Raw genomic sequence first — 17,381 nt, 5'->3', positions numbered from 1 at the left:
TATGCAAAACCAACTGCACAGAGGAGCTAAGTATGACATTTTTGTTTTTTTTTGTTTTTTTTAAAACAAAACTTTACATATCCTTTAAATGTAATGCACAATACTGGTCAACTTTTTACTTGATCAACTTTACAATATAATTTAACCACTTGAGCTCCAGAAGAATTTAACCCCTTCGTGACCAGGCCATTTTTTTGCGATACAGCACTGTGTCGCTGCAACTGACAAGTGTGCGGTCGTGCGACGGTATACCCAAACACAGTTTGACTTCCTTTTTTCCCACAAATAGAGCTTTCTTTTGGTGGTATTTGATCACCTCTGGTTTTTATTTTTTGCGCTATAAACAAAAAATAGCGTTAATTTTGAAAAAAAACAACAGTATTTTGTACTTTTTGCTATAATAAATATCATCAAAAATGTTTTTAAAAATCAAATTTCTTCATCAGTTTTGGTCAATATATATTCTACATATTTTTGGTAATAAAAATTGCAATAAGTGTATATTGATTGGTTTGAGCAAAAGTTATAGCGTCTACAAACTATGGGAAAGATTTATGGCATTTGTATTATTATTAATATTAATAATAATTTTTTTTTTTTTTAACCACTTCAAGACCGCCGCACGACGATGTACGTCCTAAGTTTGAACGGGGATATCGTTGCTACGGCAGCAGCTAGCTGCCATAACCCCGGTATCCCCGTTTTCGTGCGGCGGCCGGCTTTCAGATAAAAGTGGTCCCTGCGGCGGATTCGCCGCGAGATCACTTTTATTGGTGGCGGGAGAGGGCCCGCCGCGATCCGGTGCCCTCCGCCGCTTACCGGAGCCGTCGGTAGCGGTGGAGGCGATCGCGTCCTATCCTGTGGTGTGTCTGGAGACAAGTGAGGCCAAGATGGCGCTCACTAGTCTCCAATACACTGCTGGGCGGAAGCGACGTCAATACGTCACTTCCGTCCACGCCTCTTAAAGGCACATTTTTTTCAAATGTCATTTTTCTAAATGACTTTTTTTTTTTTTTTTATTGCATTTTAGTGTAAATATGAGATCTGAGGTCTTTTTGACCCCAGATCTCATATTTAAGAGGTCCTGTCATGCTTTTTTCTATTACAAGGGATTTTTACATTCCTTGTAATAGGAATAAAAGTGACACCATTTTTTTTTTTTTTTTTAAACAGTGTAAAAATAAATAAAATATTGCAAAATAAATAATAAAAATAATTAAAAAAAATTTTTAAAACCCCCCTGTCCCGACGAGCTCGCGCGCAGAAGCGAACGCATACGCGAGTAGCGCCCGCATATGAAAACGGTGGTCAAACCACACATGTGAGGTATCGCTGCGACCGGTAGAGCGAGAGCAATAATTCTAGCCCTAGACCACCTCTGTACCGCAAAATATGCAACCTGTAGAATTTTTTAAACGTCGCCTATGGAGATTTTTGAGGGTAAAAGTTTGACGCCATTCCACGAGCGGGCGCAATTTTCAAGCGTGACATGTTGGGTATCAATTTACTTGGCGTAACATTATATTTCACAATATAAAAAAAAATTGGGCTAACTTTACTGTTCTTATTTTTTTTATTCAAAAAAGTGAATTTTTTCCAAAAAAAGTGCGCTTTTTAAGACCGCTGCGCAAATACGGTGCAAAAAAAAAGTATTGCAATGACCGCCATTTTATTCTCTAGGGTGTTAGAAGAAAAACCATATATAATATTTGGGGGTTCTAAGTAATTTTCTAGCAGAAAAACCTGTTTTAAACATGTAAACGCCTAAAATCCAAAACGAGGCTGGTCCTTAAGTGGTTAACTAGTAATGGCGGTGATCTGTGATTTTTATCAGGACTGCAACATTGTGGGGGACAGATCGGACACATTTGACACATTTTTGGGACCACTGACATTTATACAACAATTGGTGCTATAAAAATGCACTGATTACTGTGTAAATGTCACTGGCAGTGAAGGGGTTAACACTAGGGGGCGATCAAGGGGTTAACTGTGTTCCCTCAGTGTGTTCTAACTGTAGGGGGAAGGAACTGACTAGAGGAGAAGACAGATCGTTGTTTCTAGCTAGTAGAAACACACAATCTGTCTGTTCTGGCTCTCCTGCCCGCGATCAATGCGACCGATGGCCACGCGCATCTGTTCCCCCGCAGTGCAGCAGGTGTGCCCGCGACTGCTATTCCTGCTTAAAGGCCGACCTGCCGCAGTATAATGACGATGGCTAGTCGGGAAGCGGTTAAAGTCGTGTTTTGCACAGAATAGCTCCATTCCTCCTCTTCTCGGGTCCCCTGCTCACACCTCTTGTTCCTCCCCCCCTGCTGAGTTCCCCCATAGCAAGCGGCTTGCAATTGTGCATGCTTGCTCCCAAGCCGCACTCTGCTTCTGTTGAAACTTAGTGTGGCTCCTTCCTTACAAGCTGTGATTCACAATAGCTGAAGCCAAGGGCTTCCCCTGCTGAGGAAATTTAGAGAGAGAGCGCAGCGCTGCTGTCCTTTGGCACAGCGCTAGTTTAGGTAGGTATACTGGGGAAGCTGGTTTCAGAAGATTTTTTTTTTATACCTTAATGCATAGAATGCATTAAGGTAAAAACCCTTCTGCCTTTGCATTTACTTAAAATCGCTTCCTTCTCCTGCACAGGACTACATGTCCTACCAGGCATTGCTCCTCACACATTCACAAGGCTTACTGACATGTATGGGTGGTGAACTGAGCTAGATGTGTGCTGCACTGTGTATACTGAAATGTATAAACGGTGTCTTGAGCTCTGTGTGCTGCACTGTGTACTGGCATATAGACAAATAATGCATTCTGTATGCAGCCAAACTAATTGGCTGACCAAATGGATAATAAAAATAGCTGACAGTTATTTTCATTATCGCTTATAATCAATTATGCTGTTAGGAATTCTACTTTAAGCTGCAAAAGAATGTACTATATTGTGTATAATTATATTCTGTGCAATTGTATAGTTTTTCTTTTAGTCCTCTAATATAGTTCAGTTTTTCTGTCTCTGGATTTGATATGTGTCGTCCTGCTCTTACGTTTATATTCTCCTGGTTCAACATGCAAAATTATTACTGCCATGATTTGTTAATGGGTCAGTTCACGTACAACTTTAGTAGCAGGTCTAACCAAGGAAAACAAATCTAACTTGACATCTCCACTTGTTTTCTTACAGACGTTGTACAAAACTCAGGTGAAAGAACTGAAGGAGGAGGTTGAAGAAAAGACAAAGCTAAGTCAGGATTCAGAGAAGAAAGTGTTAGAATATTATAATGAGAAGTAGGTTTTCTTAAATATTCCTGATATCCTTTGTGCTTTTAGAGTAATTCCTGCTACCTTGGTAAATTCAGCGCAATTCTAACTGAGATTATTTACTAAAATTCATCCTGTAGAAATACAGGAAGAATGACGACATACCAGATGCATATCTCATTTTTTTTTTTTTTTTTTTTTTAATCCTAGTTTGATTTACTAGTTTAAAAATTTGAAAGTTAATATCTTTAAATTGCCAAAAAGCACAATTGAATCCCTTATATGGATTAAGAGGGGGGAAAAAAAAAGAGAACCTGGATGTGAGTGATGACACGTTTAAAAGAGCCATGAATCCGATAACAAAGCAGGGTAACACTTGCAATGTGAGCTTCTGCATACTTCATTCAAGAAGTTGGTACTGACAGTATCCTCATGGGGACCATAATCACAGCCCCATGAAAAATGGGGTCTGTTTCGTACTGGCACTGCTTGTGTGCTGGATATACGTTTGGCAACTTTGTGCTAATTGTTGAAGTTTTCCATCAGCCATTGTGTCCATGAAAAAGAATTGCTTAGAACCAAACTGTCCACAGCAGTCTCCCACTTTTCAGTTGTTTCTGTCAAGAGTGATTAAACCTGGGGTGCAAAGTGATCAAACGTGTCTTTGTACTTGTGTTATGCTGGTTCAGGGCTGACACCATGGTTTTGGTCATTGGGTGCTACAAATTTGAAGTAAAGGAGATTCCCCTAGTGGACTTTAAAGGCACTTTCAAGAAAACGTTTAGAAAAATATATGAAGTAGATAACAGTTTATTTATTACAAAAAATCATCGAGTGAATATCACACAATCACATAATTAAAAACAAGGAATGCAGTTCCATAGATACAAAACTAGTGATACCAATACATTAGTACCCGACGCGTTTCGGAGTTACTTATGCCTCCTTCTTCAGGGGTGATTGTAGGGTTTGCAATAGAATTATAATGGTATCTATAGGTATTGGTTTATGCATTCCAGAAAGGGTTTAAAAGAACGTAAATGTACTGACACATACTGCCCGTCAGACGCATTCCCTGGTCATAGTGTGTAGAGCTTTAGTAGAGTATAGCAAAAATATTCATATAGCCACTGTCGAGGTGGAAATGGATAGGTATGAATATACGAAGTAATTTATTCTTCCTTCCAATGGAAAGAGAGGCCCATTAGTCGAGGGCGTATAACAGTTTAGATCTGAGATCACACTGGGGCCGAATGTGTGTCCTGGTCCGCCTATAGTATGGAGGACAGTAGCTGATGGTGGGTGTGGATCAGGTAAGGCCCAGATCACGTATATCACAGCAGCTCACACCAATAGCGTCCTGTCTGCAGCAGATGACAGGACGCTATTGGTGTGAGCTGCTGTGATATACGTGATCTGGGCCTTACCTGATCCACACCCACCATCAGCTACTGTCCTCCATACTATAGGCGGACCAGGACACACATTCGGCCCCAGTGTGATCTCAGATCTAAACTGTTATACACCCTCGACTAATGGGCCTCTCTTTCCATTGGAAGGAAGAATAAATTACTTCGTATATTCATACCTATCCATTTCCACCTCGACAGTGGCTATATGAATATTTTTGCTATACTCTACTAAAGCTCTACACACTATGACCAGGGAATGCGTCTGACGGGCAGTATGTGTCAGTACATTTACGTTCTTTTAAACCCTTTCTGGAATCCATAAACCAATACCTATAGATACCATTATAATTCTATTGCAAACCCTACAATCACCCCTGAAGAAGGAGGCATAAGTAACTCCGAAACGCGTCGGGTACTAATGTATTGGTATCACTAGTTTTGTATCTATGGAACTGCATTCCTTGTTTTTAATTATGTGATTGTGTGATATTCACTCGATGATTTTTTGTAATAAATAAACTGTTATCTACTTCATATATTTTTCTAAACGTTTTCTTGAAAGTGCCTTTAAAGTCCACTAGGGGAATCTCCTTTACTTCAAATTTGAATTTAGGATGTGGCACAATTAGCAGATAATTGGTCGATCAAAACTTTTTGCTCTTAATTGGGTGCTACAAAAAACAGGAAACACTTAAAACAGTAGATTGATGTAGGAAAGGTTTTATATAGTTTGTGTTTCTCCAGTACATGGATTTCATGTAGCTTGTCTTTTTTAGTTATTTTGTCCTAAACATTTGTCTTTGGTTTATCAGAACAATGCACGTTTTGACACATGATTGCTCCTTTTATGATGATCACATCTTTCTTTCCATGTGAAGTCCGTTTTTTATTTTGACATTCTATTCTTGCTAGTGAGTTAAAGCTCCTGCTGTTGACTTTTATCTCTCTAGGAGGACTTTTGTTCTTTAAAAGGTTGTCTTGACTTTTACACCTACACTTCCATTTTCCTTTTTGTGTTTTGTAGTCCAGGATGCCTAGTATTTGATGCCTAGTATTTGAAAGCAACAGCCTTTGTACAATAAGTAAGCATTGCTCTTGCTTCTGCAGAGAAACTCTTGCCGCACAGCTGGACCTGGCAGTTACCAAAGCAGAATCGGAGCAACTTGCTCGGGGGCTTCTAGAAGAGCAATGTTTTGAGCTGTCTCAAGAGAATAAGAAGCTCTCTTCAAGAGTCAGGCAAGATGTCATAGAGAAGGACCATACTATCCGCAAGGTAACCCTGTTATCTTTTAATAGTTTTTACTTGTACTATGTCTATAACCACTTGACCCCCAGAGGATTTACCTCCCCTTCATGACCATTAATGTTGTAAAACGCTGCGCAAACTGTTGGCACTATATGAATCCTGTATAAAAATGACCAGGCCATTTGTTGCGACACGGCACTGCATTACTTTAACTGGCAATTGCGCGTCATGCAATGCTGTACCCAAATGTCCTTTTTATCCGCACTATTTGATAACCACTGTGTTTTTTATATTTTGCGCTATAAACAAAAAAAAGACAATTTTGAAAAAAAAAAACAATATGTTTTACTTTCTGGTATAAAACATATCCAATTAAAAAAAAATTGAAAAAAAATGTATTATCTTAATAAATTTAGGCCAATATGTATTCTACTGCATATTTTTGGCAAAAAAAAATCCCAATACGCGTGTTTGTGCAAAAGTTATAGCGTCTACAAACTATGGGATATATACTGGAATTTTTTTATACTATTCATGGGTGGTGATCATCAGAATAGCAGAATAGCAAAGAAAAATTAATATAGGGTATATGTTTGCTACACAAGCCTGATTTGTAATTTAACGTTATTAAAAATATCCTTTTCAATTTGCAGCAGCTGTAATTTTCTGTTAAATTAAATGCAATATAACAACCTGTATGTCTTCTGCACACAGTTTATGTAAAGCACTTCCCTAGAAATGCCATTTTCTGTTTATGTGATTGGCTCACTGAATTACCCAGATGTCTGCACTAGGAAACAAACAAGTCAGATTTTGGGCATTTTCTGCAATAGAAATGTAATTTTGGTGTGAGATTCCCAAAAGATTAATGACTTCTAAAGGGATGCAGATATCACAGCTTCCCCCTGTTGGAACACTAAGTGCATCAGCTGATTAATAATGAGAAAGTATAGCTCAAGCAGGTTTGTGCTAGGATCCAAACATCCCACATTCCTGCTGTGCAGCTTTGGACATAGTGATTTGCCTGCATGGAGCTAGTAAAAAGTTTTGAAAATCAGATGGCTAGAACCTTGTGTAAGGTCAGATACTTTTACAGGTCCCTTTAACACTTGCTGTCTAGCGTACATTTATATACATCCTAGATAGCAAGTGGTTATACCAGAATCCATGGCCGAAGCTGTGATCCTGGTACTGAATTTTTTTTTTTTTTTTTTTTTTGTGGTTATTCACTGTTTCTGTAAAAGTAAACCCGGAACTGTACCTGTAAAGACTTTTAATTGCCTGTGGACAATTTTAGGTACTGTAGTTTGTTGCCATTTCACAAGTGTGCGCAGTTTTAAACCTCGACATGTTTGATATCCATTTACTTGAAGCAGCATCATCTTGTATATTTTACCAGTTAGGTATTATTTTGTTTGTGTGCACTCAAATTCAATGAAGTTTATTTTTTTCCTGAAAATTTGCGTTTGATAATCGGCTGCACAAATATGCAATGTAAAAAAAATTACAACAACCACCATTTGTTTTTTCAGTCCCCCTACTTTCAGAACCTATATATTGTTTGGGGATTCTAAATTTTATAGCAATATTTTTTGAACATGTATGAGAGATGTCAAATTTAGCTTGTCTTTACAGTTGGAAGAAACAAACAACACATTAACCAAAGATGTCCAGACATTAACAAAAGAAAATGCTGATCTGATAGAGAAGGTTAAAGCACTGGAAGAAGGTAGGTAATATATAGATAGTTATGAGTTACTTTGCAGTAGTCATCTTTGGTCTTTTACCACTTCCAAAATAAACCACTTGATTTACTAGCAAAATTATTTTGTATGTGAAGTGTACCATTTCAGCATGGCGTAGGCTTTAGAATGTGAGAAAATCTTCTGAATTTACCTTTATCTGCAATTAATAGGATCAATAGCTATGCTGTGTCATTCTACCTGAATCATATTCAAGTACTGATGCACATTTTTTTCATCTAATGCAGTGGTCTTCAAACTGCAGTACGAGGGCCGGATGTGGCCCTTTGCTAGATTTTATCCAGCCCTTGGGGCACTATCCCTTCCAGTGATATAAGGCACTATTCCTCCCACTGACGCCAACAATGGGGCACTAATACCAATGCCGGGGGCACTATTCCTTTTCCTACTGACTAACCCTAAGGCAATATTTATTCTCACTAATGCTGGGCCCTGGACATTTTCTACCCTTACTAGCCACAATCTGGGCCCCCTAAAGGATGGTAAACTGGCCCTTTGAAAAGTTTAGAGACACCTGATCTAATGCTTCCTCCCAGGCCATGAGGGACTGGACCAAGAAAACCCCCTGAATGTATATGAGCAGACCTAATTACCTTTGAGTATGTAGTACCATTTCATATTCATAGTTAATTATCTTCCATTATTTCTAACATGCGTAGCAGACATTAAAATTGTTACCTGTTGCTATTGATGGTGGTGGATCTGTAGTGGTATTTACTACTCCTATGTACATCTGAAGGATCAATCTGCCATTTACAATAAAAATGGGAATAGGTAATTATGTCCACCCACTTGTGTCAAGAATGAGTGGGTTGGGAGCTTGCTGAACAGAACTAGTTAAACTGATGGACAGTTAGGCAAGGGTCCTGAAAGCATTGTAAATTTGTTCATATTTTTTATTTTGGACTTTACATTTAGGTATTTTATATTCTCTTCATAATGTGGTGTCTTCGTAGAGTTTTCTAATAACCGTATTCTGCTCATTACATCACATTTGAGCTGTTTATCAAACCAATAGGATGTTTGTTTACCTTGGTACAGAGTGCTCATTGCAAAGCAATTTGAATGCTATTGTATTTTAATGTTTAGAAAACACAGAAACCACTGTAATGGACTATTGTATACGTTAGATTTTTGTCAGAACTCCCTTGTAATACATGTATTTCTTGTATTTTAGAGCTTAAGCAGAAACAAGAGGAAATTGTCAGCATGAAGATTATGTATGAGAAGAATTTAAACACTGAAAGAACACTTAAGACCCAGGTAAATCTGACTTCTATGTTATGGCTGCAGCCTTAGGTGATTGTTTTGGAGGCACAGAGCTATAACAGACAATTGATGTACAGAATAGAAAAGTTAGGATGTGTCTGCATGCACTCATTTACACTGGGATGCACTACTTTCTGTTTTCTTTGTTGGCCAGGAAAACTGACAGGGGAACCCTGAAATGACAACATACGTGTCGTTTCCGGGACAGCAACAAAACAGGGAAGGGAGCAGATGCTTGTACATCTCTACCTGGCTCCACCAGCCATGCCTGTTCCTTGCCCCCAGATGGGCAAGCAGAGCCTGGGATACAAGGTGGGTGGGTGGTGGGGGGCCTTACCAGGGATTTGTGGAAGTACTCCTACTACTTTCATCTGGTAGCCAGAAGTAGGCTTGTCAGGTGAACACACTCCTGATTGTTGCAGCCATCGGACGTGTGTGTGTAAAACCCCCTCTGTCTGGACAGTGCAGCATATGGACCTGGCAATGAAAAGGATTAAAGTTAGTAAAGTGGACCTGAACTTATAAAGGAAATTTGTGCTCTAGTGTATATATATATATATATATATATATATATATATATATATATATATATATATATATATATATATATATATATATATTAATGTGTGTGTGTATATATTGTGATTAAGCAAAATCTTGAAAAATCTACTATTGGAGTCCATGCACACTGGGCTTGAAAAAACCCCACTTCTCTTGGCAGAAAAAAAACAAACGCTCTTATAGCGCATTTTGTATAGGCTTTTAGGAGAGCTTCAAAGCATTCACCATTTTTTCTGCCAAAAAACGCTGAGCTTAAAATATGCCTCTAAACGTCCTATAGTGCACGGACACGTAGGATAACCGTGAGCTGCTTCTACAGACAAAACAAAAAAGAGCAAGAAAAAAGAGAATAGAGAAGCAGCTTTTTTTTTTTCTGTGCATGGACATCAATTCTAGAATTCCTCCTCTAAATAGCAATGCACTTTCCTGGCTTGTAGGGTGCTTAGGCATTCCTGAGCTTACAGCTTCATAGCTTTAGTGTGAGAGTCAAGGCACTGCTGCTGGTCTTTTGGAGATCCAGATTGAGATGTGCTGATAGTTCTGTGCTGCTTTTTGCAGGGAGACCACAGGCAAAAGTACTCCTTTGCCTTCTGCTTGTGGGCAGAGCTTCATTTTTAAGAAAAGTTTCTTTTTAAGAATAGGCAGGGTGGAGGTAGGCAGCAGAAACTCATTCTGGAGCAGGTAAATTTTCCGATTTGCTATCAGCCACAACTGATATAACACTATGTTAACAGGCAAGATGGAGGAAATTAAAGCGGTATTAAACCCAAAACCAAAATTATATTATAGTGAAGCTTTCCAATCATTGGTGGTGATCTGGCCAGTAACACACCTCCTGTGTTAGGTAAGAGACAACTCTGGAGGAATGAGCAGAGGCGGCACAGCAGACAGCAGCATTGTCAGTCTGCGGGAAAGGGTAGTGTTAAATGTATTAGCAGATTTAAAAAGCACTAACAAATTAAAGCCAAACTCCAGCTCACACTTTAAAATCCGTTACAGAAAACTGTTTTTTCCTTTTGGGTTAAAGGTTTTGCATGAATAACTAAAAGCTGACCATTTTAACCACGTAAGAACCGGAAGGATTTGCCCCCTTAATGACCAGGCCATTTTTTGCGATACGGAACTGCGTCGCTTTAACTGACAATTGCGCGGTCGTGCGATGCAGTACCCAAACCAAATTAATGTATTTTTTCCCCCTCAAATAGAGCTTTCTTTTGGTGGTATTTGGTCACCTCTGTAAGTTATTTGTTTTGTTTTGTTTTTTTTTTTGCTCTATAAACAAAAAATCGACAATTTTGAAAAAAATCCCAATATTTTTAACTTTTTGCTATAATAAATATCCCCCAAAAAATTGTAAAAAAGACAAATTTCTTCATCAGTTTAGGCCGATATGTATTCTTCTTCATATTTTTGGTAAAAAAAAATCGCAACAAGCGTTTATTTGCACAAAAGTTATAGCGTCTACAAAATAGGGGATAGATTTGTGGCATATTTATTATTTATTTTTTTACTAGTAATGGCGGTGATCAGCGTTTTTTTTTGTTTTGTTTTTTTGTGGGATTGTGATGGACAGATCGGACACGTTTGGCACTTTTTTGGTACCATTGACATTTTATACAGCGATCAAAGCTAAAAATCGCCACTGATTACTGTATAAATGTCACTGGCAGGGAAGGGGGTTAACACCAAGGGGCAATCAAGGGGTTAAGTGTTCCCTAGGGAGGTGTTTCTAACTGGGGGGAGAGTGTAGTGACTGGAGGAGAAGACGGTTCACTGTTCCTAATCACTAGGAACAGTCAGTCCCTCTCTCTCTCTCCCTCTCCCTCTCCCTCTCCCCTGACAGAACGGGGATTTGTCTGTTTACATTGACAGATCCCTGTTCTGTCTCTCTCAGGAGCAATCCTGGACACGCGCTCTGCTCCAGCGTAAAGCCCTCTAGTGGTCTTAAAGCGGCTGACATACAATGACGCCGATTCGCCCAGGAGAGCCAACCTGCCACAGTACACCTGCGGCGGCTGGTCTTTAAGTGGTTAAACACCCCTGTCAGTTTTAAGAAGTTTGTCTCATCTATGTAAACTGATGCATTCTGCTGGAGAATTTGTACTCTGAAAAACAACAAACTTGCTAGCCAGATCACCAAAAGATAATAGAAGAAAGCAAGCCTAAAAAAAAAAAAAAAACTAATGCAGCCATCACACCTAAGAATTTGTAAGCTGCAATAGGTTTGCTTTTGGTTAATACTGCTTTAAGGTGGATTTACTTTAGGTCTATTGAGGCAGGATGTGCAGAATATTTGAGTTTGGGTGTCAGAATCTAAGAACAAGATATCCTCTCTGAAGATGCATTTGCCTCAGTCCCCAGCAAGATTTCGGCAGAACAAATAATCTCCTGGTACCTGAAAGTGGATGAATTAGAAAACCACTTGTGAAGGAACAACCTAAGATTTGTGGGCCTCCCTGAAAGAGCAGAGGGACAGAACCTGAGGAACTTTGTTAAAAGATTGCTGAAATCTACTTTCCCTGACACATTTTTTTGTCACTGGGCCATGGCGTTTGCAGTGGAAAGGGCTCACGGGGTTCCTGCAAAACCAGGTCTACCACCTATAGGCCACTGCTGGCCAGTATTCTGAGCTGTAAAGACCAGGATTTGATTCTTCACAAGGCACCCAAAAAGATACTATCCACCATGAAAATATAACGGTATCTGTTTTCCCTGATTTTTTTTGATGGAGCTGCAGAAACAGCGGGCTGCCTTCACTGATATTAAGCAGTGCTGTTGAGATAAGGTAATACTCTACGGCTTAATCTGCTAGACTGAGTGTGGTGGAAGGGCAGTAAAGCGCTGTTCTTAAATACCCCTGTTCATTCCCAAGACTGGCTTCGGCCTGTAAGGTGTACACCTTGAGCGCTGAACCCTGCCTGCTCTTCTTTTGTGGACTACTACTTGTTGCCTGTGTCAGATTTCCTCACTACATGTTCCTGCAGCCTATATACTTGCCTTATGTTACATTGCAACTATTTGGGGAACAGTCTGGACCGTGAAGTGAGTACACCCCTCACATTTTTGTAAATATTTTATTATACCTTTTCATGTGACAACACTGAAGAAATTACACTTTGCTACAATGTAAAGTAGTGAGTGTAAAGCTTGTAGAACAGTGTATATTTGCTGTCCCCTCAAAATAACTCAAAATAGCCATTAATGTCTCAACCGCTGACAACAAAAGTGAGTACACCCCTAAGTGAAAATGTCCAAATTGGGCCCAAAATGTCTATTTTTTGTGGCCACCATTATTTTCCAGCACTGCCTTAACCCTCTTGGGCATGGAGTTGACCAGAGCTCCACTGGTTACAACTGCAGTCCTCTTCCACTCCTCCATGACCATATCATGGAGTTGGTGGATACTTGGAGACCTTGCGCTCCTTCACCTTCCTATTTAGGATGCCCCACAGATGCTCAGTAGGGTTTAGGTCTGGAGACATGCTTGGCTAGTCCATCACCTTTCCCCCCAGCTTCTTTAGCAAGGCAGTTGGTCCTCTTGGAGGTGTGTTTGGGGTCGTTACGTTGGAATACTGCCCTGCGGCCAAGTCTCCGAAAGGAGGGGACCACTCACTACTTTACATTGTAGCAGTGTCATTTCTTCAGTGTTGTCACATGAAAAGATATAATAAAATATTTACAAAAATGTGAGGAGTGTACTCACTTTTGTGAGATACTGTACATTGCCTGAGCTTTCTTCATATTGCATTACAGAAACCTACCTGCCTTTTTATACCACTTATCACGTCTTGTCCTTTGATCTTGCATTCTACCTCTTATTTTACTTGGATCTCCTGTTGCAGCTCCTTTTCTTGCCACTATGGAACAGCATTCTTCTGATTTTTCTATGGCAACTCTTTTGTCTCCTGTTGGCACAGGCCTTGTACTGCTTTATAAGACATCTCTTTCGTATACTAAGTGTTCACAAAATGTTTGTATACAATACTAGCATCAATTACAAATGACATTTGACTATATTAATTATTTTTCAGGCTGTAAATAAACTGGCTGAAATTATGAATAGGAAAGACTTCAAACTGGATAGAAAGAAAGCGAACACGCAAGATTTGAGAAAGAAGGAGAAAGAAAACCGGAAGCTGCAGTTAGATCTTAACCAGGAGAAGGAGAAGTACAGTCAAATGGCTATAAAGTTCCAAAAAGAGATAGAAGAGACGTTAATGGTAATCCCTTTTTGTTTCGTTTCCGGATGTTATGAGCTGTTATCTGAAGGTAGTTCACACTGGCATTAAGAGCAGGCATTTGAAAGGCATTAAAACCGCCCCTCAAACGCTTATGCACAGGATGTAATAGACAGCACATTGTGCTGTTCACAATAAACGTTAGTATTCCGTCGCTTCAAAATTGAAGCCTCATGTCGAGTCAGGAGCGTTTGAAGCTTTTGAACGCCTCCCATTCAAGTCTATGGTAACGCTCCGCAAAAACGATCTTGCAGGCAATTTTGGCGCGGTATTGGTGCGGTTGCAGGGTGTTAAAATTAGTCGCTTTCCATTGTGGAGCAGTTCTAATGCTCATCAAACTCTATGAAACCGTGCATAGGGCGTTTAGGGAGCGTTTAATGCTGGTAAAACGCCCCATTTTAAAGCTCATTGACGCCTGTCTGACCCCCTTACTAATACCATACAAACGCTATAGGAGCAGTAATTTAGTCAAGTGTGAACAAGCCCTAAGAGAGATACTTCCTTATTGGAAAGAGTGCGCAAATTAAACATAGCCAATCACAATTAACTCTGCTGAGGTCAGATCGTTAAATAATCTTATTGGGTTGATGATCTTGAGATTTAGCAGTTTTTATTAATACAGTCTATGGTCACGATGAATTGGGATATAATTGGATCTTAAAATGTAAATATATTGAGGTTGCCTTTTGATATAGAAATGTACCTTACAGTAGAACTAAAGCAAAACTTTTTTTTCATTTTGGATAGAGTAGGGGACACTCATAACCCCTGTCAGTTTATTTTTAGCCATTTGTGTCCCATTGGGGAACAGTCCCTTCACTTCCTGTCCCATAGCCAAAGCAGTAAGTGAAAGGAAATCCCTCCCAACTCCAGGGGGCCCACAGATCACCATAACTAGTGTCCCCATGGGAAGATTCTCCTCTATTTTCTGAGGACAACCCAAAATTTGGGGTTTTTGTTTACTTTTACTGTCAGTGATCATGGTAAACAGGACAAATAGGGTGAATCTCCATAATGAGGACACAGACAAGCAATAAAAACCTGACGTGTTCTAATCCCTCTCCACTCTATCCAAAGCCTAAAAAACCACGCAAAACATTTTGCCTTTAGTTGTACTTTAACCACTTCCAGCCCAAGGATGTCATATGACGTCATTGACTGACTGGGGATATCTGAATGATGCCTGCAGCTACAGGCATCATTCAGATATCGTCTTTTTCTGCCAGCGATTCCCTGCACCATAAGCACAATCATAGCACCGGTTCAGCCGCTTGATTGTTCTTACAGGTAGCGGGAGGGGACACACCCCCTCCTGCCATCCTCCGGTGCCTCTACCGGCTTGCCCGTAGAATGAATCGGCCGCTGCCAAATGGTCCCCAGTCATCTCTATGACCCTCGGAGGCCCGGGCACTACGTTATGACGTCACACCCTTATGACGTCACGTCCAGGCCGCTGGAAGTAAACAAAGCTGGGGACGTGGCTAAAAAAGGCCAAGACTGTTTATTTTTTTATCGCGGTCTTTCCAGCCTGAAGGAGAGATCAAGGGGTCTTATAGACCTCAGATTTCTCATAAAGAGTACCTGTCACGCACTATTTCTATTGCAAGGGATGTTTACATTCTCTGTTATAGAAATAAAAGTGATAAAAAATAAATACATCTGAAGAGAAAATGTAAAAATGAAGAAAAAGAAACAATAAAAAGTATTTTTTTTTAAAGCATCCCCGCGTGCTTGCACACAGAAGCGAACGCATTCGTAAGTCGCGCCCACATATATAAACAGCATTTAAATCGCACATGTGAGCTATCGCTGCATACGTTAGAGCAACAATTCTAGCCCAAGACTGCCTCTGTAACTCTAAACAGGTAACCTGTAAAAAATGGTAAAGCATCACCTATGGAGATTTTTAGGTACCAAAGTTTGGCGCCATTTCACAAGTGTGCGCAGTTTTAAAGTGTGGCATGTTGGGTATCTATTTACTCAGCGTAACATCATCTTTCACACTTTCCCCCAAAATTGGGCTAAATTTACTGTTTTGTTTTGTTTTTTTAATTCATTAAACCTTTTTTTTTTTTATTTCCAAAAAAAAAAAAAAAAAAAAAATGCGTTTGAAAAATTGCTGTGCAAATACCATGTGACGTAAAAAGTTGCAACGACCGCCATTTTATTCCCTAGCATTTCTGCTAAAAAAAATATGTTTTGAGGTTCTGAGTAATTTTCTAGCAAAAAAATACAATTTTTTTATATGTAGGAGAGGAGTGTCAGAATAGGCCTGGTATGGAAGTGGTTAAGCTGGCCATATACTGCAGGATGAGCAAAAAAAAAAAAACAGCAATGCCAATTATTGTGTTTGGACAGCCAGTAGCTATCAGAATACCCAGTCGCCGGCTGTATCTAATTGGAGGCAGCTACTGTTTTGCCGACAATATTCTGCCCAGCTCCTTTGATATTCAGTTTAAGGATGTCTCCAACAGTGCTACCCACAAAGCACTTATGGCTGTTTTTCAGGAACCAGACAAAATTCGCTCAGCCTTGTAAGTATCATTTTCTTGACACTGATCCTATTTTTGTAGTATAGTCAGTCTTTTTTGTAGACTTTCTCAAAAGATGCCATTGCCAATGTTATATATACCAGTGCAAGTTAGTGCTTCTTTCCCATTCATGGTTTTAGATACTGTTCTCTTCTTCTACATAATTTATCTTCCAGTTAAAAAAAATAAAAAGCCCCTTACTATAATAGTGGGGAGCCTAGCCCTCCCTGCTTGGTTAAATCTTGCCATGTTTCCCTTCCCAATTTCCCATTCCATATCAATTCAACTATACATGTTTGCTCCACATTGATGCTCTCAAGAGGTTTCCCTAAGACCCCTTTCACACTGGGGCGCTTTGCAGACGATACAGCGCTAAAAATAGCGCCTGCAAAGCGCCCTGAAAGAGCCGCTCCTGTCTCTTCAGTGTGAAAGCCCAGAGGGCTTTCACACTGCAGCATCTTTGGAGCGGTGAAGGAGCGGTCTGTATACCGCTTCTGCCCATTGAAATCAATGGGCAGCGCGGCTATACCGCCGGCATAGCGCTGCAGCAGCACTTTGCAAGTGGTTTTAACCCTTTTTCGGCCGCTAGCGGGGGTTAAAAGCACTCCGCTAGCGGCCGAATACCCCCGCAAATGTGACGTAAAGTGCCGCTAAAAATAGCAGCGCTTTACCACCGATCCCGCCACAGTGTGAAAGGGGCCTAAGAGAATACTTTCCGATGCCTTTCTCTCCCCTATATTTTTCCCTACCCAAATAGTAAGAAATGTAGCAAACCATGCAATGTGGGTACCTGCTCGTCAGATTTTTGTTATGTCATTATGTATGCAAATAGAATACTCTTATGTCATAAGACATTTGTCGACCTTGTTATCTTGTATTGTTACATGTGACCCCTATTTGATCTGAATGGTAAATATTAACGCTACTCATAAATAAAGGATGCAAAAGAAAATGAAATACTCTGTTATACAAAAGCAGTCATTTTGACACCAGTGTCCCATATGAGGAATACAGGAAGGGTGTGAGGACACCTCTCATCCATACCCTGCTAAAATCCACCTGTTTTAAAGGTGCCAATCATATTTTGGCCAAGAAATCTGGATCTTTTT

The 17,381-nt window shown here is 39.9% G+C and overlaps 1 protein-coding gene across 2 annotated transcripts in view; it reads left to right on the top strand.

Annotated features, from left to right (window-relative positions):
* ROCK1 (Rho associated coiled-coil containing protein kinase 1) overlaps nucleotides 1–17,381 on the top strand; it is a 228,886-nt gene that overhangs the window by 189,560 nt on the left and 21,945 nt on the right. For both annotated transcript variants that reach the window (XM_073631444.1, XM_073631445.1), the window contains exons 22-26: nucleotides 3,176–3,279; nucleotides 5,772–5,937; nucleotides 7,546–7,639; nucleotides 8,851–8,936; nucleotides 13,535–13,723. In XM_073631444.1, the coding sequence (XP_073487545.1) occupies nucleotides 3,176–3,279; nucleotides 5,772–5,937; nucleotides 7,546–7,639; nucleotides 8,851–8,936; nucleotides 13,535–13,723 (639 nt within the window). The remainder of the gene's footprint in view (nucleotides 1–3,175; nucleotides 3,280–5,771; nucleotides 5,938–7,545; nucleotides 7,640–8,850; nucleotides 8,937–13,534; nucleotides 13,724–17,381) is intronic.

Source organism: Aquarana catesbeiana, linkage group LG05, assembly GCF_042186555.1.
Source record: "Aquarana catesbeiana isolate 2022-GZ linkage group LG05, ASM4218655v1, whole genome shotgun sequence".
Taxonomy (NCBI): Eukaryota; Metazoa; Chordata; class Amphibia; order Anura; family Ranidae; genus Aquarana; species Aquarana catesbeiana.
This window is presented reverse-complemented; position numbering and strand designations above follow the sequence as displayed.